This window comes from Ambystoma mexicanum, chromosome 13 (genome assembly GCF_040938575.1).
Source record: "Ambystoma mexicanum isolate Mex_15411 chromosome 13, UKY_AmexF1_1, whole genome shotgun sequence".
Taxonomy (NCBI): Eukaryota; Metazoa; Chordata; class Amphibia; order Caudata; family Ambystomatidae; genus Ambystoma; species Ambystoma mexicanum.
In genome coordinates, this window is record NC_090938.1 from 204386408 (window position 1) to 204411964 (window position 25557).

Consider the following 25557-nt stretch of genomic DNA (forward strand, 5'->3'; position numbering starts at 1 on the left):
CTTATGGATGATGCAGAGGGATTTGAACTTGATCCTTGCAGCAACCGGGAGCCAGTGAAGAGATTTTAGGGCAGGAAATATGCAATCCGCTTGATGCCAAGGATAAGTCTTGCTGCCCTATTCTGGATTAGCTGGAAGGGTTGTAGAGTACAATGAAAGAGGGTAGATTCAAGAGAAGGCTATTGCAGTAGTTTAGCCTAGAGTGAGCCAGAGCTCTGGTAACATTGGGCTACTGGGGGAAAGTGAGAAAAGGGAGAATTCCTTTGCAAAGGAAGAGTTGAAAGTTCAACTGGTTGGCAATGGCCTGAATGTGAGGTAGGAAAGAAATAAAAGAGTCAACGATGACTCCAAGGTTTCTGGCTTCAGATGAAGGAGAAGGGGGAGAGCCATAGAGGGTGGCCAGAATGAGGGGAAGAAAGAGGGAGCAGGAGTCCCAATTGGAAGGATCTCAGTCTTGCTGGCATTCAGGAAGAGATCTTTGAAAGTGCACCAGGACTGGTGTGTGTGAATCGCAAAACCAATTAATTGTTCACTGACTACCACGTGAATAGATTGGATTCAGTGAATAGATTGGATTCATAGCATTGTTACTACCTGTATCACATTCTGTTTGCTGGCAAAATGGCTGCCATTTGAAAGGAGTATACCAATCAGGCAGAAGCCCCAGCAGGATATAAAGTGTTGCTGTGTGGGGTCCCGATGAATCGCCATGCTACATCATGGAACGATGGCTGTCCACTAACGCGTGTGGCCCTGGGAACCTGGCATATAGATTCTGCATGAAATACATGATAAGGCATCTTGTTCCTGACACACACCCCTGCCACCACAAGCATACACCACCCCAGACAACATCCCTCACAGACCATGGTCTGCACCCCTCTGTGCAGGAGCACAATATGCCACTATCCGGACAATCCTCTGTGCCGTAACATAACACGTGTTTGCCTGCGTGCCTAGGTACAATGTCTATGGCAAGAGAAAGAGAGCAAGGGTACATAGCAGATCACTATACACTATGCACCAATAATGCCAACTAGATGTTTGGGTGGCATGATTAACACGAGGCCACCGAGCTCTGAGGTAGCATTATTGCACCATAATGCATGTTTCTGGTTATGCATTTATTCACACTAAGGGTTGAAACAAACGTAAGATGTGCAACGTTTGAAATCATTAAATGAGCAGAAGGAGCCCTGAAGAAGTAGCACAACTCGTGATATCACTCCATGAATCTCAATGGGGGGAGGATGGGGGGGTGAGAGTGAAGAAGCATTCCCCTTAATGTATGCAGACTTTTGAGTTCCTCCCTCTGATCTCTGTCATCCCGATGCAGTCTGTTCAGGGGTGAATTAGAAGGAATAGGGGAGTTGCTAAGTGTACTGTCTATAAGGAAAAACAGTTGGAGTATTTACTTACTCATATTTACCACAGAGATGTTACTATAGCTCAACATTGGCTGCTGGGTCCGACATTCTGTTACTTTAGATTGTGGGAATCGGAAAATATAGGGCGGGTGAAGAAACCACCTTCTGAGAGGAGGTTTTCCTTATAAGCCACTTGGTCCTAGGACATGTATGGGTTAATCAAGCAGCCAAGTTGCCGCAATCCACAGCTCTTTCTCCTCCCTCATATAGTGCTCTAATCAATTATGTTGGAGAATAATGGCTGCTTTCTGGTCTTCGCTTGTTTACTGTGGAATTAATGGATTTAACACGTAAATGTGTCATAGTCATGGGATGACCTTTATAAACTCACTGGGGGATTTTTGGTGGTAAGATTTTAATAATCACAATCTGTTTCATATAGCGTGTAGACCTAGGAAGCAGTCTGTTGAGAAATGTCAAATTAAAAGGCTCTTTAGAAACCCACAGCCTCAGCTGGCTAATCAACCGGTGGGTTAAAGACCCAGATTAGCTGGATTGGGTGGAAACAAGGGCAGTCAAAATTAGGATGAAGAGCATCTGGTTTGAATCGGGTCTTATCAGCTACAGATAAAGCACATGGCAATCAAATTTACAATGGCACGTCACTACCAGGCTGCAGCGGTGTGAGGATCACCCTGGGAATGCTATGAAGAAAGTAATTCTGGAAGGGGTCATCGGAGAGAGAATTTGTTTGATGGATAATCAGCTTGTAATCTTTTATTGACAGGTGGGAGAAAATTCGCGCAAGGTTTTCATAACAAATGTCAGTGCTGATGCAGGAAAACCCTATTCTTTTCCGTCTAGACGCTATATTTTCTCCACTCGAAATGTGTTAACACTGAAAACTGGAAAAGTAACCAGATTCAGAGATCCAGGGCTGCTGCACAGAATGAGCTATATACATTTTCTTGACCATAATTTCCTGAAATTCCAAAGTGACCTTACATGAATATAGTTGGTAAGTAAAGTTAGGAAAAGGGGGAGATAGGAAGGATAGAAAAGAGGGGAGTTTCGAGGTGTGGTGAAAGGGGTATTTTGGGGGTGGAACCCATCAATTCTACGCATTCGAAAACAAAGCAAAAATACCATCAAAAAAATCTGATTGTTTAAATTTTTAGGGAGTTGCAAAAAATAAGCAATTTAACATTCTGACTTAAAACACGCCTAATTATCTATTCTGACACAAACTATAAGATTTCAAATATGCCAAGAATTAGTCGGATTTTCCACAAAGATGTAGGTGAAATTCTGCAGTGTCAGCATTCTTGTGGAAAAGATGCAGACTTCCAAAGCAAAGTCTTTCCCATGGGGTAGAAGCAAAGCCCACTAGGGTCACAGTGGGACAATGGTGGGACACACCAGCTCATCTAAATATAATACACGAGTCACACAATTATAAACATGAGTGGGAGGAAGCAATTAACATTTCCATGAACATTTCCTTTGAGCTGAGTTCAACTGCCAGATCTGCCCCATCTGAACCCCACCCCGTCTGACTCCGCCCCCTCTGAAGTACACCTCCTCGGATCTATGCCCCCTCCTCCGAACTCTTCCACCCCTGCTCTTGTGGGATCCTCCTTTAAATGTTTTCCATTTCCACTTAGTCAGATTACCAAAGCATGACAGGCGGAGGATGCTCCAGCCAATACATACAAGCATAGAAAGAGAGGAACACTCAATCTCTTTCTGAGGAAGCAAGGAACCTTCAGAGGTTGTGGGAAGGACTTAAAGGGGGTGTAACTTCAGCTGAACAAACTGGGAGGAGGGGTTCTGCGATTTCCTGTAGGGCAGTACAACGTGCCGACACAGCAGTACTGCAACCTGGCAGGCTCCTGTAGGGCAATGATGCCAGTGTGACGAATCAACTTCCAGGGCACCAGTGATCCAGGGATGAATGTCAGTTTCTTAACCAGCAATCAACCCCACAACCCTAGTACACCAGAAGGGATCCAAAAAGATTGGAAGACTAGTGAATTATAAGACCTCCTTGTCCAATTTTGGTAACGTGGACCGAACAGCAGGCTTATCTCTACAAGGTTGTGGATCGTTGGTTAGCTCCAACACAGTGACAATACAATTATTACCCAATGATTAAACAGAATATCCAGTCAAGGTTGTATAAAAATATCTACTTTACTATTATTACAACAGACAGCACTGTGGATACTGACAGGGGGACAGTTGGTAAAGTAATTAGTCTAACTGATCAAGATTATTTGGTTTCAACACCAAGGGGACAAAGGGTCGTAACTGTCTCTACGGGCCTTCGGAGAAGGACCAGGGGGCAGGGCTACAATGTACCTGGTGCTGAAGAAGTTTTGGTGCTCAACAGCGTTGAGGCAGTTCCAGGACACTTTGCAGCCCTTGAGACAGAGTTAGTGGTGAGAGACAGCTGCGGGTACCAGGCGGCAGGCAGTTCATCAAGCAAGCCTGGATGGACGTCTGCAGGTTGTCTGGCATGGCGGTTCGGGGCCAAGAATCATTGTCTCTGTGTTGGTTGGCAGATCTAGAATGCTGGCCGGGCGTCTCAGACGACTCTGGTGTCTACTGCGTATCAACAGTCAGCGGTGCAGCCTGATGCGGTTCGAGGACTCGACTGTCGCAAAAATGTCGTTAAAAGATGGATGCTGGATGATGCTTGTGTGGCACTCCTAGCTTCTTCGCAGGGCCCGTGTCCTTTCAAGAAGGACGGCCTAAAGCTCAGGAGAGTTTTTGCAGGCAATGGCCTTTTCCTTAGTTCAGATACTCACCAGCACTTCCCACCTGGGAAGTTTGCTGGCAGAACCTAGCAGGGCACGCTGTGTGCTTACTGTGTGCTGTTTCTGGAGCCGCTGGACTGGACCTCTGAGTTAGGTATCTCCCTCTGTTCACTAGGAAATGTTTAGGGGAGGGATCTTGATTTCCTCTTGGAACTCCTAACCTTCCTCCGGAAGATGTAAGGTAGACTGTACCTTCAGCCCGGGTCCAAATTAGTCCTTTTTCTTACTCCATTCGAAGTCTTCAGATGATCTCCAAGTAAGGGGTTCAGCAATCTTTTAAAGCCTAACAGGCCCCAGTGATTGGTGCAGGCTAAGCCCACCTTAATGAACCAATTCTGGGTCCCCACCAACAATCCTCTGTTATGCATGAGGCCAGGACCAGAGTGCTCTGCAACAGGACAAACAAGGGGGTGACAACATATACCTAAGTCCCACCCATCTAACTGTCTGTTGTAGATCAAAGTCTCTCTCTGGTTAACAGAGCCCTCTGTGACTCTTGCTTAAAGCGCAGGGTTCCCTCGAAGTTTGTCCTGGGAGCAGACTTTCTCTCTCCCCAAACCACATACTTCTCCCCTCTGAAAGGGGTCAGCTCTGTAGGGGTTTGCCTAGGGTAAATAGTGGACATATACATGCATTTCACTGTCTTCCATAGAGGGAGGGGAGGTGGTGGGAACTAGCTTCAAGTTGAAGCATTGCATAGCAAAAGGGTGTTAGCCCTGCCTTTTAATGTTGTCTATTCCGGCAACCAAGTCCCTTTAGGCTTGCTTCAATTGTCTCTCATTAGTTTGCACTGCCACCAAGCGGAGGACAAAGGAAATCAGATCCATGGGTCCTTTCATATTTAAATTAGTATGCATATGCTGGAGGAAGGTGTGCCTTCCACCTCATTGAGATGCTTTGATGTACCCAGGGCTATTACATTCCAGCTGAAAATGACAGGGGAAGACAGTGCCTCTAGGCTGTGTCTTCCTGGAGTACCTGTGACTATGTGTATTGTGCAGGAAGTAGATGGACTGTGTGTGGAATGGCCTCACCCAGTCCTCAGAGGTTGTTCTCCCATCATCCCTTTTCATTATTAAAAAATCAAAAAAGCTGAGGCATGCCCACTTTCCCCATCTCTCCAGGTGCATGTTCGAATTCCTCACAGCCAGTAAAGCCTTTTTTCTATTCCAAGCGCTCTTGTGCTGTAATATGTGGATTTTGGAAAGTTTGCTTGCATTATTTACTAGTAGAATCAAAATAAATTTCCTTGTCCTAAGTTTATTGGGGATTTCTGGGAAAAATGCATTCATTTTTTTATCAAGCAATGTTTTAGCAGAACTATTCTCTGGGTGATATTTTTTGAGAAATTGACTGCAATTCCCAGAACGCAAGTCTTGGTGGTAGGATCTGACTCTTCCCACTATCTCTTTCTCTCACAAAGTTTAATAAACACTTTGCTGCTTTGACTGCATTTCCCCAAATACAGGGTCAATGCCACCATATTTCACAGACTACAGCATCAACTGTCTTTGTCCTTGTTCCCATAATGCAGCCAGCATCGTGGTTCGTTTTCCTTCACAATGTCTTATAAATGCTTTGTTAATTTTGCTACATTTGCCATAATACATTGTCAAGTCTAAATCAGGTCTCTCTTCCATTGTGCCAGGTCCAAGTATTCACTTGTTTTCATTCTCTTTCTTCTTTGTTCACATTCTTCCTGCAAATGCCACCAGCCCCTTGTGGTGCCCCAAAATCATAACTTCTCTCGCTCCGGGCACCAGCCAGATCACTCCAGCTCTTACAGACTCTCAGTGACCTCTTGGTGGCATCTCCAACGTTCCTTGCTCCTTCGATAATGCTATCTCCTGGACTCTCTTCGGTTCCCACTTCACGCTGCTGTCTGTAGAAATTAGAACCCAGGGTTCTCTGGATAGCACTCCTTCCAGGTCCAGCCCAACCAATGTCTCAGTGTCTCCTGCTCACACCACTCTCTGGACTCTGCAGGCTTTAGCAACTACAGCCTTTTTTCCCACCATTCCATGTCTCCAGAACCTCTGATGCTTCTGCTGTTTCTTCTCCCCTTTTAATCCAATTCAGGCCTTCAACTCATTGGCGAGGAATCACCTGATCTGCTTTCACTGGTCTCACTGGTCTACTGGTATTTAGTTTCACCTCAATCCCAGCATTCTCTATTTCAGGTCTCTAGTTACATGGTCGCAGGATGGGTGGTTACAAAACCTCAGACCGCCATTTTGGACTCCATTTTCCTTTCGTATTCGAGATGTTTGGTCAGCGGCCAGTGCTTCACCAGCCCATGCTCCTCCAGAATCATGAAGGACCACATTGACACCCTCTCTCCAGCTTTGGCCAATGTCTGCAATCACTCTTTTGCCACTGGAACCTTCCCCTCTCTCCTCAAGCACTGCCTTCTGCACACCCACCTTAAAAAGCCTTGTGTTGATCCTACTTGTCTGCGAACTATCGCCCGATCTATATCGCTCCTTCCCTGGGCAAACTCCTGGAAAAGCTGGCCATCTCCCAGATTACTCTCCACACTGAATCTGTTGGTTGTGTCCATGGCTTCCTAGAAGCCAGGGACATGGAAACGGTTGTATACTAATTGACCTTTTCACAATTGACCTCGGGAGAATTGACCTTGGTAGAATTGACCTAATTTAGAAAGTCAATTAGGACATATTTGCGGGGGGAAACCCCCTGCAACCCTCTCACCCAATCCAAAAACCCCTGCCACCCCCCACCAATCCCCTTATATTATTTATAATACAAAACCTACCCAATACATATATAAAATAACTAAAATAATATAAAGATCAATTGTGCAGAAGGTCAATTAGGATCACTATAATTAGGTCAATTGTGCAAAAGGTCAATTGTAAAAGGTCAATTTGGGTAATACCATGGAAACTGCTCTCCTGAACACTGGTGAAGCTCTGTTCACGAACCTCGATTCAAGCCTTCCTTCTGTCCTTATCCTCCTTGACCTTTCCTCTGCTTTTGACATGGTCAATCATGCCATCCTGATCTTTTGACTCTTTAAGAACCTGGGCATCATGGACCAGGCCCTGGAGTGGTTGTCCTCCTTCCTCCTAGACCGGCCCTCTCATGACCAACTTGGGCCTTTCATCTCCACCACCTCTCTCTCCACATGTGGTGTTCCCCAGGGCTCTAACCTCTAACCCTAGCTCTTCAATATCTTATTGGCCTCTTTAGCCCACCTTATCTCTACCTTCTCGTACAACTTTCAGTGTTAAGTGGATGACACTCAGCTCTCTTTCAGGCTCCCCTCAGCCTCCTCTCTCACTTGTTCCTGACTGTCTATCACGATTCAGGATTGGTGCACATCCAACGATCTCTGCCTTAATGCCAGTAAGATTGAAATTCTTCTCAGTGGAACCCCTGCTTCCGCTTTCCCTCTCTCACTCTGGCCAACCTCCTTGGGCCCTCTTCCTTTGCCTTCCTGTGAGGCAAAAAACCTTAGTGTCATCTTCAACTCCACTCTCTCATTTTCTCCTCAATTCACACACATTGCCAACAAGGCCCTCTACCAGCTGCATCTCCTCAGAGGTATTCTTCGTTTTATCATTTTCCCCCAGAAGCTCGCTGACTCCAGAGCCCTGGTTCTCTCGGCTACTGCAACAGCCTCTTTCTCAATCTGCCTTTCTCTACTCTCCGCCCATTTGCAACGAATCCAGAACAGTACTGCAAGACTTATCCTTGGCCTAAAGCCTGGGGACTGTATCTCTCCAGCCCTGAAATCTCTCCACTGGCTCCCAGTGGCTGCAAGGATCAAGTTCAAGACCCTCTGCATTGGCCACAAGGCTTTCTGGGGCCGGGGCCTGCACTACATCCAACTCTCTCTTTTCCAAAACACCTTCCTTCTCGAGCCCTTGGCTCAGCCACATCTAACTCTCTGAGGTGAGGGTCAGATGCTTCTTCAGGCAGAGAGTAGAGGCTAAATCTCTCTCCTCTGCAGGTGCCTCCCTCTGAAATAGCATCCCTGCTCCTCTAAAACTTGTACTGACCACATGAAGTTCCAGAAGCAGCTCACAACCTTCCTTTTTCTCTGCTTTCTCCCTCCCTTTCTGACCTACCTGTCTGCTGTCCTGTGGCCTGGCTAACCTCAGAGTCTAACTGGGTACCAGACTCTCCATGACCATTCGCCCTGCACTGTTTCTGTGCATACCGTGCACTTAGGGGCTGCAACTGTAAGCCTGCAGCCCCCTGCCTCCTTGCACTTACCCAGAGCTGTGCTGCCCTGGCTGCACTTACTCAAAGCAAAGCTGCCCCGATTGCACTTCCCCTTTCCCTCTCCCTGGCCCTTGCTTCTCCTCCCTTCCCCCTGCACTTTTCGTTATCGCACTTGCATGATCTAAATGACACCAGGCCTAATAAGATCATTTGTTTTGTCCTCCCTCTGTCTTCCCTCCCTTGTCTTGTCGCGCCTAGAAACACTTCAGTGCAGGCGCGTTATAAACTACTTATTTCATATCATGATTTAAGCAGGTTGACGAGCTGTGTTTCTGCTTACTCCAGGTTCCCAAGGCAGCAGGTAACTGACCCTTGATGCAGATAATCTGCCACAGTGAACAGGTACAGAGCGTACAAGAGACCAGGGATCTTGTTCTAAACTCCTATGCATTTTTCATGAAGTAACTGTAAACAAATGTGGAATTCCATTAAATGCAAGTAATGAAAAAAGTGATTTAAAGTTTTGAAGAGTTTACAACACAGGACAACGTGAGGAATGGTGTGGAGTATGCTCTGTACAAGAACGTTCCAAAGCATTTTTAAGAGGGTACATTCTAGTATCATTAGTCATTTTACTATTTTTATATATTGATTCGGGAAGGGACTTTGGAACTTAAACGACCCTCATTTTTTATTTTTTTAGCACATGGATTTAAGGAAGGAAAGATTTACAGGCAAATATGCCCAAAGCCTTAATCTTTTGTACTTTGAAATAGATCTATGAAATTCATAAGGACTCCTTTTTTACGGCGGTGCCAAGAAGATGAAAACCTGGGGAGAGAAACCTACCTCCATACTGGCTATTCTAGAAGAACGACCACAGGCCCACACGCATTTATTGGGTCATTATCAGTACTGTGCTGTTCCCCATCTGAATACCTCATGCGGTATTTACCATTGCCACCTGCAGCATTCTGGAGAGTCTGCACCACACTCATCTGACTTTACCATTGAAAGGACGGCGAACTCAGACCCAAAATAAGGTATTTCTGAAATACTCCTTCTTCAATTTTTGGGAAAATACCTCACTACCTATTATGAGCATGGGCGGTAAAAAATAGGCAGCATATGAAATACTGACCTATTTTCGCAGTTACCACCTAACTCACAATGATGTCCTTAGGGATGCAAGTGGAGAGATCATGAAGAGTCCATAAAAATCATTTAGTTTGCAGGTGGGTCCATACTTTGGGCAATAACATACTCCATTAATGCTCGCAACCTCTGCTTCTGTTCTTTTGCAGAAGCAATTTTCAACGTGGTAATGTCGTTCGACAAGATTACTTCGATTTACCTCTGTTTTATTTTGTTTATTTTTTTAAAAAAATAATGGGGAGGGTTTGCCCCCATCCCCCCTGTCCCCACCACTCTCACTCCCAAACGCCCACCCCACCTATCCCCTTTACCCTTATCATACATATATATTACCCCCTCCCCCCTCCCCGTCGAAGTCATTCTATCGAAGTCAATTACATCTTCTAATTTCCTGATGCAAAAGAAGAGGACACCATCTGACCTGATCGTTCTACAATGGGCCAGTCAAATTCTTTGGCCAATGGAAGTAAATGGGAGGGCTATGGCCAACCATGCGGGAGGGTCAGTGGCGGGCCTAGTGGAAAGACTGATTGGACATGGAGATTCTGATACGCCCCGTGCCACCCGTAAAGTAGTGACATGGGGCCTCATTACGACCCTGGCGGTATGGAGTGAACGGCGCGTAAAAGGTGCAGGCGCCGTTCACTCTGTACCGCCGCATTACGAGTTCCCCTCGGAATCGGACCCTTGGGAAAACCAGGCGTGCTTACCGGGTCCCGCGAGGGGAAGAGGGAGCAAACATCGGCCCATCTCGTAATGGCCCATTGTTTGCTCCCTCTCCCATTCCCATTCATCCCTGTGGGGGCTGAAATGGGAATGGGGAAGGACCGTGTCCGGGTCCTCGGAGGGAGGAATTACCGGGCCTTCCGAATTCGGAATGGCCCGGTAAGTCTTCATTCCGAGGAGCCAGAACCCGATGCGGCATGGTTACCGCTGAACTCGTAATGAGGGCCTTGGTGTTTACCAGTTTCCAAAGAGGGCTCATTTACTCTGACACCAAAGCCTGCCTCAGTCACTGACCTTAGCACTAGTGAAGTTATTACTGGTAGAAACATGCCATCTCAGCCAGAGGCTCTAGGAGGCAGAGCTGCGAGGGTTGGTGGCTTACCTGCCATCGCGGTCCCAGTCGTAGACCTCAACCTTGATTGTCCTGGGGAGGAAACAGACACAGGGTGAGAAAAAACTATGGCAATACCCCTCCCTGAATGGCTTTTACATCACATGTGATGGTGAAGTGTGCTATGTACAGCCCTGCAGTATTCAAAAGCATTGCTCTTTGATTCCAAAGCCATCTCTACTCTCTACTGCGCAGGCACCCGAGAGCAAAGCATTCTGGGAAATGACTGTAAATGAGCCCACATAGACACACAAAGTGGTTTCACAACTGTTGGGCACTGTCATGATTGCCCTGCCCTAGCCAACTGACTGCCAACAAGAGCCACGGAGGAGGCGAAACTTTACCTGAAAGTGAAGCCACTCCCAGAAAATGTGACAGACGACAAACATCATCCAGGAAAAGAATTGTAAAAAAGCAAGTCACAGAAAAGTAGAAAACAAAGGCAAGAAAAGTAAAAAGGAGACCAAACAGCTAATACAATAAAGAATGTTTACGTAATCGGTCTAACCGTTTTAAGAAAACGAGAATAAATGAAGGCATACAAAACGGGCTGAAGCATAGGCCTCAGGAAAAGAAAGAAAATAAATCTTCAGAAAAAAAGCAAAAGAATGTGGTCCACAAAAATAAGCAAAACAACAACACCCAGAAAACAGGAAGAAAACTAGGAAAGGAAATAAAATCGAAGTGATGAAAAGGACTGACCTCATTTGCATAATCACAACCCAGAATGCTTTGCAAAAAGCACTGCATCACCTCGTATTACCTTTGCAGTGGAAACACTGCAAAGAGAAACCTTTACAAACTGAAAAGAATGAAGAGATCATTTCCACCACCAATTATAAAGCACATCTGTCATCCTGGGCACTGGACATTCTGAAAGCTCTAATAGAGCCGTGGAATGTGAAATTATGAGGACCCACTGATAGGCTAAAGAAAGCAATATGCAAAGAGGCTGAGTGCTTTATAATTTGATTATTAGTGCTGCTGCTGTGGGTGTCAATCTTGAAAAAAAGAGGTGTGCTTCTTTATGTTTAAGGAAATCCAGACTCTGTCCTTTCAAAGTCCTCAAAGCGCTTGCAACAGCTACCCTTTTACTCACGACAGACACTTTGCGTAGCACTGATAAGGGATCCTACGGTTGGTGACAAAATCATTTCAACTTTCTGGTGTTTGCTCGTCTACATGGCACACATCCTACAGTCTCAGTATATAAGTTTCCTAAATTATGCATAGTATTTACAGACATTTAATACATAGCATATTAGTCAAGAGGGGTGTAAATCATCCAAAAACAATTTTTATGTGTGTTTGTGTATTAGCTACTTCTGTTTGGAATAACCTCGATTCTGTAGCAATCCTGCCTCTTTTCCAGATTTCTGGGCATGCTTGTTCAGTAAAAGGTCATTTTAGAACATAATGTGAGAATACTAAGCAAGCTGGGATTAAATCAGCACCACGCCTCTCCGAATTGCTTTCAATGACCCACGTTGCATGTAGCTCATCTGCAGATCATGATGTAATTACCGTTGAATAATTTTCAACAAGAACAAAAGCGGTTCAGGTGCAGCCTGATTTGCCCTCAAGGCGCGGGGATACCCCAGATTGACTTGGAATCGCAATAAAACCAATACTAATTTCCAAGCTCCCTGAAAATGTTTGACAGTAGATAAAGAGGGTCATTTTGGGTTGAAAACTATTAGGTCCCACCTATGTGTTATAAGTGTTAGTCAGAAACCACTTGATCAAAGTAGCTTTGCCGATGTTCAGGAAGTTGTTGTGCATGCTATGTCCCAGAGTGCTCAGCATTCAGCGAAAGACCTTCTTAAACATTAAGGTAGCTTGAAGATCCAGATTGTTTTCTTTTTTGTAAAGTTGAAATTTGGCGGTACAGAGGATATCCGTCTAAAAGAGGAAAAGGAGACCACCACAAAGGTACCCAGGTCTTGTGTAATGAAGAAACCCACAGTAGTTCTGGAAAACTGCAATCATTTTGTCACCAACAGTAGTATTAAAATTACCACAAGAAAAACATTTGGAATGTGATGAAGCACCAGCCACGGTGGGAAGCATCCCAATACCTCTTTTCTCTGCAATCAAAAGAGGTGCTTCCTTGCAGCCAACTTCTGACCGATTGTCGAATTTCATGGTGTGTAGCCACTTTGTTCAATGAAAACACTTTATTAAGCCAAGCACTGAAAAATGTGTATGCCCTGGGTCCCTATCGGAGCCTCTTTTGCAATAGAGGGATTCCCTTAGGCTTGGGTTGGTGGAGACCCAAGAACTGTGCTGCGCATGTTAGTTCTCCAAGAGTACTCATTAAGGCGCAGCCCGACCAGGAGGTTGCATGTTTAAAGAGAAGAGACTTCACTGCAACACTTTAAAGCATAAGCACCTCTTTTTGGTATTATTTGCAAATTCTGACATTACAGAGATCAATTTACATCACATTATAACCAATTAGAATGACCTCTCGCGTCATCACCCTGTGACAACTCTTACGGTAGGTTGAGGGATCCTACTACGGATACCATTGCTTCTGCATTAACCTGTTGAGCTTCATTTAAAAAGAGGCTCCGCTTTAAAGCCATCGAAAAAGCCGGTGTCTCCTTTAAACCCTTATTCCCAGTGAAATAAGAGCCCTACGCTTGAAGGGAGGAGAGCGCCAGCTGTTTCTCGGCTTCCGCACTTACACCGCAGAGGACCTTATAACACTGCTGCTGCTGCTGCCGCTGCTCTCTTCGTCATCGGAAGCCTGAGGCCGTCCCAACCTGGCATATTCAGAGCAAGAACACAATTCACAGGAAGTGAGATCACACAGGGTTCATCTGGGAAACAGAAGGCTTCCACGGGGCCGCACAAGACTCAGATGGAATCTGCTAGAACCTGAATAGGAGGTATTGTTGGGGCAGGTGACGTTCAGAAAGGGACTTGCTAATTTCCTGGTCAGAAAGTAACTCTAGTTTTGATAAATCTCACATCTATTTGGAAATGTGAGTGGCCTTCACTGACCAGTCATCTTTGGAGAAGGTTCATGAACTATAAGGAAACCAGGTATTGCAACAGTTTCTGTGTGAAATTGACTACCTAACTACTCCACCAATCAATCTCCAATGTTCAAAAGAAACAACAATGCTTAATATGCTCATCATCATGGTCATAGTTGTACACGCAAATCACATGTTGGCAGTACTTGGGCAAATCTTGGACCTAGTAGGTGCTTGGCCTTAGACCGGCAGTACCTAGGCATACGCTAATGTCAAGTGGAGGCCCACATGCCGCCATCCCAGGTGTGTGCAATGTCAGTGAAGACCTAGAACACAGATCTCACTGTGCCTTTGAGGCCCAGGCTTAAAAGGTCTAGATGCCAGGAGGGCACCACACCCACATCTCACTCAAAAACACTGTGACACCACTGCTTGGTGAACAGAGTGTGGCAATGCAGCAGAGGTGGGCAGGTTTGTTCACATATCTGAGTTGTGGCAGCACCACGCCACGGTCCTCTGATGATATGATGTGCCATCCTAGGGGTTGGAAGGGAAATGTCTCATTATGCCCTTTCATCTGAACTAAAAGAGAGGAGAATGCTATGCCATAAGTGATGTACTCAGTGTACTCAGCCAGCAGAGTGTAAGGTGGTGCCTATTGGCACCTGGTCTTACCTCCTGGTGGACTATTATTCCAGCCCAAGCCATGAAACGCATCTGCGAGGTTAGTACAACTGTAAGGAGTTGGGTTAATGAGTAGGGTCTTTGTGTGAATGCAGATATATTCACAACAGAAACGATTTGGCGAAAGTGAAAAAATATTATGGCTAGGAGGGGTGCCCTGTTGCAGATTACACTATACGATATTGCCCCTGTCAACACATTGTGCATTTACAATTCAAGGGTATAGACCCCGGGGAGCAGTGAATCTTGTCTCCCACTGTTCTAGAGCAGAGGTCTGCATCTTTGGCTCTCCAGTTGTTTCAGACTACATCTCCCATCAGCCCTATCCAGCATAGTCAATGTGAGAGTTCATGGGAGTTCTAATCCAATATGTCAACAAGAAAAAGCAAGGTGTCAAAACCAGAGTGCCGGACAACAGAAGGACTGATACTAAACATTTCTACTCAGTGAAGAACTGAGAAAAAAAACCCATAATGTGCTATTCAGAAGATATGTAACATACATCACATCACAACAATGATGAAAAATAGATATACAAATCGGAAGTGTCCAAACTCATAACAAAAATTGAAATGAAATACAGTTCCACATGTCAAGTGTCAAAAACACACGTCCTATTCGTGTGGCTGTGTTATAGAGGAGATACTACACTTTCACTAACTTGACGTAAGTGTAGGAGGTGTATATACCTGTTCCAAATAGCATGACTATAATGCATAACCATATTATGTCATCAACCCCGCAATCCAAAACATCTGGAGAACCACAGACCCCTGTCCTAGAGGGACTGCTGCTGCTGGCGGGAAGTCTTACACACACTATGCGCGACTTTGCCTAACGAGGCAGAACAAGCAATACATACTGCCTCTGTAAATCGCAGCAATGGTGCGCTGTTTAAAATTTCACTTGTGTTTGGTGTGAAAGAGCGACATTTATTTTAGTTAGTGTTGTTACTGTTTTTTCACCTGTAGCAACATATAAGGCTGAAACCGGGAAATTAACTGTCCACCTCGGAGTTGTATCTGGTACAAAAAATGATCTATCTCAAAAATCCAAATAAACACCTCACACACTCAGAAAGTGTTTAAATAAAATAAAAGCAACACTGAATATGGAGACATCCTGTACAACAAATGTTGCAAAAACATCTTAGATACATTTAACATGGAAATAAACATTTTAAATTAGTGTAAGCAGACAGAACAGTAACACAGACAGTAAACCAGTTGTAGAAACAATGTGCACAAAAGTACATAACCAAACTGAGAAGCAATGACGTCCAGATGAGTCAAAATGGCTCTACATGTTTCAGTCACCTTTCTGGTATAGTATTTTCATCAGGGGCAGAGAAATGTGAAGTTGATAACAAAATATCTGGAGGAACCAATCCACTAATCAAATATTCTAATGTTTTAAAGTACTTCCCTCTTATGTCCGGCAGATTAATAAAGGAAGGCGGAACTGAAGTGATTTTCAAGGCGTTCCTAAAATTGATATGTTGTGTTTGCATTTCTGCATAGCTAGAAATGGAATCATCTATGGACTGTAACCCATGGTTCTCTGTTTTATAAATCAGTAAGAAAAAGGTAGAGAAAGAGTTTCTTCAACAGTCACTCACTCAAGAACATCGCTACAAATCACATTTACAGAAAAGTGATAAATCATCAATACAAAATAATTTTATTAAGATTCAATACAAGATAAAAAATCTCATGAGGTAGAAACTACAATACAGTAAATTACATAAAACAACCCCAAAAACAAGCATATTTGAATATGCTAATGACCAAACATTAAAAAGTAAACATGCATCAATTGTTTACGACAAAAATCATGAGAGGAGAGATCCGTCTTTTAATTTTTATAAATGAAATATACATTTTCAATTTAAATAGTACACTTGGTTACAACTCCAAGTTACACACTCCTGACCTATGTTTGGTCATTAACATATTCAAATATGCTTGTTTTCAGGGTTGTTTATGTAATTTACTGTATTGTAGTTTCTACCTCATGAGATTTTTTATCTTGTATCAATGCCCCTAAATCCTCTCCTTCCTGGTAAGGTTGTAGTACGCCATGGGGAACTATCCGGTGTGAAGGTCCCATTTGTACTTGGTCGAGCCCTTCCTGGAGTCACCAATTCACTTGGATCTGGTGTTCTACTAAGCGTTCCAGGAGAGACTCGAGAGTACGCATTTCAACATCAGGGTTAACGAAGGAGGAGGTCGTAACGGAGTGGGTGCTTCCTGCTTCTTCCCACTGGTTTCAATTTTTCAAGGAATTGCTGTATGACTTTTAATCCTTCTTCCCAGTCAGAGTTATCCAGTAGACTAGAAGTATGGGCCTGGGTGGTAAGGGCTGAACTAACTAGGATGATGTGGGATTTTACCACTAAGGAAGGTTTTATACCCAATAGTCTGATTGGTGGAAGGTTGTTGCTAGTTGTTGCCATATACTCTTGCGAGTGTGGGACTTGCTTCTATATCGGGACTTTAGCATCCCACTTCTCATACCTTTTTTGGCCGGTCAGAAGAAGGAGATAGACACTGTGTTGACATTTCGACTCCTTTTTTTATCAAATAATAGGAAAAGGCCTAACTTTTCCTATTGCTATGTGGGTGTTCCCTGACTATATAAATAACTAGGTTGCTCATACGTTATCATGAAGTCATAAATGAAAGAGTGTGCTGTCCAAAAACGAATTCTAACTGACCCTATCACTATTCTAACAAAATGTGGTCAGGAGAATGTCTCTCTTCTCATAATGTTTTTCCTTTGCTCAGCCTTCTTGTAGTAGGCTAATATTAAATAGTGTCTGGTCAACTTCTGTACAAGTTCTTTTAACTCTTTCACAAGTTTCTCATATGGGCTTCACTTGCCTTCACTTCATAGAAAACACTTTCTCTCATTAGGCTATTCACTCTCTCTGATGTGTCCCGCTCTTCAAGTCTCAAAGTATAAAATATGTTCCCCTGTTCCCAGGGTATGTGTGCCCCAGTATTAATTACCTCTTTTCCAGCTTTAATAATGGTATCTATTTTCCACATTATTACAGTTCCATTGAATCGACTTTATATTCAACATCTTGTAAATTTCACTGGGATGAGCTTTTTTTGCAGTGTAACAATTCCCAGGGGCCTCCCGGTACTCCGATTCTCCCCATTACCTTGGAATCAGTGGGGGAACGACTGTGGGGTCTGTGCTCGCTCGGGTTCTCATCGGTTTCTTCACTTCTCTGTGTTCTTGTTTTGTCCAGTGTCTCACTCTTGGCCCTCTCTCTTTGTGCGACCAGTTAACGCTGCGGCTAGCCGGATGGTTTGCTGACTTCTCAGCACGGTGATGTCAGCGTCGTTAGATGGGTGGACTGCCCACCGCGAAGCCGTCGCGATCATGCCACTACCGGAATCTGTGTTCCCGTCTCCTTGGTTTCTTCACGTGAACGCCGGTCCCCCAGCATTTCGCTCTCTCTTTCAGACCAGTTCTGAAAGTCGCAGGCAGCGTGGCCTTCCTTGGCTCCACCTCTCTCAGGCGTTAGGCTGTCAGGGGGCTTTCCCTGCCTGCGTATGCATCTCTCGGTATGTGCTTCCTTGACAGACTCCTTGTCTCAGTTAAATGGAGTGCTCTTTTTAAAGAGACAGGTCCTCTTTCTTGTTCATAACAGTATATGTTAGTTTTATCTTCAGCCTGGTCTCTGGATTTCATGCAGTTTTTCACCTCAGAGAGTCCCATGTTTGCCACGGTGGAAAAGTACTTAAGGAGTTCCTCACAGGAACGGGAGTCCTAATCCCCTGTGGGGGAGTCTCTCTCTGTGCGTTTCCACTTGCCCAGACCTCTAAGGAGGGTCTTGCAAAGCGTTCTCTGCTCCATAGTCCCAAATGGGGATGCTCCCTTGGGGAGAAGGGACGAATTCCATCGGACGGCACATCATCGCACCACCCATGGCTGGGATAGTGCCTATGGTAATTCCATCAATCACCCCCCCCAGGATGAGCTAGTTTTGTGCTTTTAAGGGAATTCAATGCTATTTCTAAGCAGTCTTCTGAAAGATAATGGCTTAATTGCAGCTGTAAATCAACTCCTCTAACAAAAATGACTTAACCAAGTGTGCTTTCAGCCACTTGATTTAATGATAATGATGATCATTGTGTTATTTATATATATGCTGTACATAGATCTTTTACATGCAATTATCACCGAACTGAAGTTGGTGCTCTAACGGTCTTGGAAGGATGAAAGTCTGAGTTGGCCTTGCCGGGATTCAAACCGGCAGATCACACACACATTGCAGCAGCATGCGCTCAACCTGCTGAGCTGTCTTACTGGCATTTATAAGCAATACGTGTGTCCTTGCGTCTAGTTTTTGCACTGACAGCCTGCTAAAAACAAGCAGTGGCCAAGCCAACAGTTTTGGCTCGTCTACGTGCATTAGATAGGAATTTGCCTGTCACTGCCATAATATGCCCATGAACTCACTCCAGTTTTCCACACTTGCCATTTTATGACTATTTAGTACCATTCTGGTAGTGCCTGGAAAATCCTATCATGTGCCTGCACAAAAGGCAACACTGTTGGCTTTGTCAATGCATGTCACGTTTCTTCATAGGATGCTGCAATGGAAAGCCTTTGCGACTTAGAGACAGCAAGAGAGGGGGTAATAACATGGCATGGGGAAATACAATGCCTGAACTGTCACTCTGCGCTTACCCTGACAGCTTGGCATGAAGGGGCAGGGGAACTGTCACGGGAATCGCCTCTAGCTTCACATGGCTGCCAGCCACAGACTCCTGTGCCAAGGGGTGGGCTGAAGATCACAGCCTCTGCTGCCAACCTGGAGTAATACAAAGCCAGCCTTTGAACGAGGAACGTCCAATTAAGCAGTGCTGCTCAGCCAGCGCAGCCAGGCCCAGAAGCAGGTCTTATCACGCCGGTGATCAGGCCCAAGGCAGAGGAGGAAATCAAAGGCCAGGAGGCACCAGAAAGAAAAAAAAAAGATGCGGAATTCATTGTGTTCATTCAAAGCGAAAGGTGCTCTAATTACTGTGCAAGAAAATAACAGAAAGGGGAGCAATACAGATGCAAGTGATGTGTCCTGGATTTCTAAATTATGTAGGTTTTCTGGACATGGTTCAGTGCAAGTAAAGGTATGAAAAATTCCACAGGATCTAATATTATTACTATTGAGAGTAAAAGATAGGCCAGTGTTCTCTGCAACGACCCTCAGTCCTAGTCACTATATTTAATGCTATGGCGTCAGGGCGTCTTAGTCCAAAGCATCTGGGGAGTCACCAGGTGCAGTCCCTTGATTTACATACAAGCCTCTTGCGACGTGGATAAAGGGTTAAAGAATGCTCGAACTCACTGTAAATATGCCATCCTATAGGCAAAGAAACAGTCTTGCGCATCTCGAATAGAAGTAGATTTCTTCTCTTCGAAAGAAGTATTCCAATTTTAAAATTGTCTCAAAAACCCCTCTCCCATCTCAATGTCCTTACTTTCACACTCCTCTTGGTGCAACAAAATCTAGAACTTTATTTAGGGTAAAAATCCCCAAGATTAGAACTTGGATTAACTCCACGCAGTCTCTTTTCCTACAGCCATTAACAATGTGTCAATAGCGAACTCATGCTCATCAGCAACCCGGAACCAGGATCAAGAGACTGAGGTGTTCTTTCAAGTTCGTCCGGGTTTATCTCTGGGTGAAACAATAGGGTGTGCTTTCTTTTAAACCCATCAATTCTCTGAACAAGCTGTGCCCTTCCTTTCCTCTGAAGGAATGTGCCAAACCTTTAATCCCTCTAACTAGCACGTTTGTTAATGCTTCTTTTGCTGAATGATAACCATGCATGGGTCTCTCCCCCAATGAAGAAGCCGGACCTAAACCCAGAAGAATGTGCTAGCTACTAACCCATAACAATTATCTCTTTTGTTTGAACATTTAGTATTGGGAAGCCATCTCACAGCTTCATGGTCACCTTGAGGACTTCTCCATATTAGGAGGTCAAGATGGCTTTGTCTCTGGTAGAGGAACAGATTTAAACCAAAACAAAAGAGGTGATGGTTGGGAGGTTTAGAAATAATCTTAACCCGTAGCATCCCTCTGGGAAACTCCAGACCATCATTCTTCGCCTGCCGTGCCATTACAGAAAGGGAAAGATGATATGCAAATCAGGCTTTGTTCCACCCCAAAAGAGGCAGTCCAGCCTGAACCGCTAGGTCACATCCATTCTCCACGAGATCACAAGCAACCCAAGACATGTCTTTTTAAGTGCCAAGGACGAGTATACCCGTCCTTTTTACATAGACTTCAATAATAGCCTGGCACTTAAGGGGTTAAGCCTAATTGGACACCATCAATCTGTCATCAGTGAAGTGCAGAATTGACATTGGCAGACATAAAAGACACCCTCGTACAGTGTTTAGGTGAAGGCTAAGTGGGAATACTGATGCTCCTTGACCTATCTACGGCGTTCAATACCATCAACCATACCATCCTGATACACGGTGTCAAGGAGGTTGTTCATGTATTTGAAAAATCTGCAAACTGGATTTGCTCACTACTCTGCAACAGAACATCTCGAGTTAAAATTCATGATTATGTCTCCCAAACAGAGGCATTGGATTGTGGCGTCCCACAAGCTTCATGCCTTACCGCTTTCAGCTACTATATTAAACCGCTCCATTGCCTACCCCTAGACCATGGGCACGTGTTTGAAAATTATGCCGACGACAACCAGATTGTTTTCTGTCTTGATTAGGATCCAGTGACCAATATAGTTTATATACAATGCAGCTTTGCCTCATCGGACAATGGATTTCAGAAAATTGGCTCAAGTTCAACCAAGATAATACGGAGATAATGCTTGAAGCCTAGTCCCCAGAAATCTTCAAAGTATTGGCCACCAACCCATACTTTTTATTAGCAGTACATCTGATAAAGACTTAAACCAAAGAAAAAACTGTAGGGGTTGTCCTAAACTGTTCTCTTTCTTTAAACCATCAAATAAAGAAAGTTATTAGTACATCACAAGGATGATTTTAATGCAGAATAGACCATTACTCTTGGAAAAATATTGTGCGACCACAACTCTATGCTATTATTTGGTCAAATCTGGACTATTGTGATGATCTCTTTGCCAGCTCTACACAATCGGTTCTATGACGGCTACAGGTAACTATGATACTGCTGAATGTATAGTCACCGAAACCCCCAGACATGCCCATATATTCCCTGGCGACCAGTAAAAACAAGGATCGATCAGAAATTTCCAGCAATTGCCATAAAGCCTTCTAGGGATCAACCCCATCCTATGGAAATGGTATACATCTCTGAGGCCTTTGAGATCCGCTACAAGATATCCCATAGATATAAATTGCTTTAGACTCTCCGAAGGCCTAGGTAGATCCTATCAAGTTCTGGGAGCCAAGCTCTGGAACTCACTTCTAGAGCAAATGTTCTTCATTAGCAACTTGATGGCCTTTAGAAAGAACATAAAAACGCCCTTGTTTAAGTCACTCGTGGCTTTCTCCTTCCGTCAATCGCTTAGTTACATTTCGGGTTGTAGCGCCTCTTCGCTTTCCATCACATTACCTTACCTTTCATAGCACTTTCTTTAGTGGTTGAATTACCCCAGAAATAAAGAAGACACTGGTAAAGAAATGTACTCCTATAAACCACACATTTGTAGCATGCGGTGCTTTTTAGCCGTAAGAATAAATGATTTCCAAATCTTTGTCCTTTCCATGTCATTAAAACTGGTTAGCATTTATATTGGGTCGAGTGGAACTCTCTTTAAAGTTCACACCATTATACTGTGCTTAAATGGGAAAAAAAAGAAAAAAACACAACACGCATCACCCCTAAATCAGAGGTTCACAGAGCTTTTCATTGTGTGAGTGTGGTGTACACGTCCATGGCCGCGGTGAAGCTCTTGGAAGAGGATGGACCATGTCCATCTAGGTGCGATACATCTCCCGCCCCTAACCGTTCATCCAAGGGAGAGACACTGCTCCACCCTACACTCCATCCAAGTATGACATACCTCTCGTCTCCAACAGCCCATCTGCGTATGGTGCATCTCTCATCCCTCGCAGTTTATAGAATTGCGTTACATTTCCCACCCCACACAATCTGTCTCCATCAATACAGCATAATACAGAAGATTGCATAGTGCCTATATAAGAGCACGGCAGGGAGCATAAGGCTTAGCTCTACTATTTGATAAATAAAGGGGATTAGACAATAGATGAACAATTTAGTGGGGGGGGCACAAAATATGGGGAAAAAGGATTGTGGGCCATTTTGCATGGTCCTTAGATCAGGAAAAAAGTTGCAAAAAAAGGAGTGTACAGAACTTCGAGTAAGTATTCGGCTGAATTCCAGCTGAAAAAACTATTTGCCTTTGGCCGAAACAGTTCTGACTATTCAGGTGCCTTTAATAATTTATCTTCCCATTTTAATACAATCTAACAACTTACAGAGGCACATATGGAATGCAGATTGCAAAAAAGGGAATGGAATAAACATTGACGCCTGCCTGATTAAATACTAGTCTAAGTGTATATGATTTGTGTTGGGGAGTGATGAGCATTAGTGTGAGGAAGCCTGTTTTGTTCCTAAACGAAATGCCTATAAAGAAACTTCCAGAAATCACAGCAGCGCTAGTGGAGAAGAGCAGGGGTTAGGTCGTCATTTATTGGTCAGGCAGAAGCCCCGCCCCCTAAAAGCTTCATGTTGGGAAATCTCCCCACCCTGTGGGCCGGTCTCCCAGATATGGTATGTGGAATAGTCAGAGAGCTATGCACTTTTGGTGAAACTGGCCCATCAGGTGAGCTGCCTCTTCTAGGTCAATAGAGCTGGGGGTGAGTTAGTTACAAATGCAAGATGGGGCCAGGGTGGACTGGCTCATAGGGCAATAGTACAAACAAACTGGCCCACACAGGAATGTTGGGCATGCAGTGTGGCATGCCCAACATTCTTGTTTGGGACCGTTTTTTGGGTCAAAATGGAGCTGTGTTTGGCAACAGTGGGCCACTTGAATTAGTTAATTCACTAGGCAGCTAGTAGTTTTGATCTGTGTTACTGAACACATATCCTTTAAAATGCAGAATTTCCACAAATTTGACCAAAATACTCCCGCTGCGGTACTACTCAAACAGTCAGTCAGAAAGAGAAGGAATTGCCATTTTCAAATGTGGGCCACTTTTTCATTGGTGCCTAGGCTAATTTTATGCCCCAGTCCGATCCTGGATGCGGCCGATATTAGATTCTTCGGAGAACTTCCTTATTGGGAAATATTACTGGACAGTCTTCCCCAACAGGAAAGGTGACAGGTAAGAGCACGTTTTTGCATGGATAGAGAAAGAGTGGTCACTGAAAACGTGGTGTGGAGTGGAGGCTTGAAGAGTGGCATATAAACCCAAGGAGTCTTTCATCCTCTAGTGTAGGGAGAAGGAGGTGGCATAAGTGGGCATCGATTGAGACTTGGTGGAATAGATCCACTGCCCAATAGGCAAATGCCTTCTTAAGGCTTGCATGGTTTGGGCAGATTCAGTCACAGGTCATGTGATTAACCGTGCTCCAATCCTATCTACCCAGGTAGCTGGGGGATGGAGTCTGCAGACTTCACATGTACAGGCAGACACCATTTACTTCACATGTACAGGCAGACACCATTTACTTCACATGTACAGGCAGACACCATTTATAGATGTCTGTGCCAGCTGCAATAAAGGATTGAAACTCGCTTTCCATCCGAGCTGCCTTGCAACTTGCAAGAGGTTGACTTGTGTGAAATTTGCAATGGCATTTGCAAATAACAATACCCATGTTGTTCATGGTACCCTAATCCTTTTGCAGTTGTGATGTCCGCCATTTTGAGTAGCAGTTCTGCATATGCAACATCCTTCTGTACATTGTGACCTTATGTGTTGTTACTCTGTTCTTTTCTGGCGTGTATCCTTTAACTAAGGATTATTTATTTAATTCATTTAAGGACGATATGCTGATTTAAAAGAAGAGAAATTAAACATGGGAAGTGTTTTGCAAATTTGAAATATGATTTACTAAATAAAAGTGCTTTCGCTTCGTATTCAGCGTCATCCAAATAATTCACAAACGAGTCAGTATTCACCCGAACACTAATTCTGCTATTCTGTGCATCCCAATTAAGGGCATGCATTACACCTTAAAGCCTGTTTTGCTATCTGGGGGATTTTCTTTTTGCACTGCGAGGGGGGCATTGCAGGGACAAGCCCGTCATGCATCCCCACGCCATCTGAAAATAACACGTGATTTAACGCCATCATACTTTTTCCATGCTGCAGAGAAACCAAATCCATTGTAGATGCGTCCCGCAATCATTAACCGAGCAAATCATCAAGACTATTTTACAACCTGTAGTGAATGGCGTAAAGACATGTGTGGGTGCATTTACACTTTTCTATTACACTACACCTTGGAAACTAAGAAATGTGCTCACAGAGGACATTGACACGGAACTGGATCTACTCCGCGCAGTTTACTATTTAAAGAAGAATGAACCGCGGAGTAAGAGTTTAGATCAGACCACTTCTCCAAACCTGAATGCCAATCAACCACTCACCAGGGTCTAATTCCCAACATCACCACTACCATGATTCTGCTCTGGATCCCATCCTAAACTCTGCCAAGCTGAAATATTCAAGGGGCCGGCCAACGTCACTAGTCACCGACGCGGAGTGTTTGTTGTTACTTCGCTAGCTCGGAACATTCTTCAATAGTCTCTTCATAGCCAATCCTGAAAAACCCTCTTTGACTCTTTTCATTGGAATTACTTCAGACCACTTCCTAACTATGCTACTTTTGCAGAGTAAATCGAGTATTTTATTTGCGCCCAAGGCCTGTCGGTACATTCCTGAAGTGATTAGGTAAGCAATTAGAGGTGTCAGCATTGGGGATTGACACCATCAATGCTTTTAAAATCCCTTCAACTCGATGAGTTCATTCGCCAGGTTTTGAGTTCCTTTCTGATCATGCTTAATACATTTGTCTGGACCCTTTATGTCCTGAAATCAGGCCCCCTTTGCTTGCACAATCTATCCACGCTGTTACCTCTTCCCTGTTATATTGAACGTTTGACTCAGCCATCACACTTCTCTCATTCTCACTTTTTGTCGCCAATTCAACATGTCGGCCAACAACAACCAAAGCATGGACCAGAACAGTACAATTCAATATCACTTGGCACATGCATGGTTCA

The 25557-nt window shown here is 44.3% G+C and overlaps 1 protein-coding gene across 7 annotated transcripts in view; it reads right to left on the bottom strand.

Annotated features, from left to right (window-relative positions):
* LOC138521088 (copine-5) overlaps window positions 1–25557 on the bottom strand; it is a 1203840-nt gene that overhangs the window by 239845 nt on the left and 938438 nt on the right. For 4 of the 7 annotated variants that reach the window (XM_069633646.1, XM_069633648.1, XM_069633647.1 and 1 more), the window contains 2 exons: window positions 13352–13417; window positions 10641–10682 (listed from right to left, as the gene is read on the bottom strand). In XM_069633646.1, coding sequence (XP_069489747.1) covers window positions 10641–10682; window positions 13352–13417 — 108 coding nt within the window. The remainder of the gene's footprint in view (window positions 1–10640; window positions 10683–13351; window positions 13418–25557) is intronic. The other 3 variants (XM_069633649.1, XM_069633651.1, XM_069633652.1) reach the window with 1 other exon arrangement.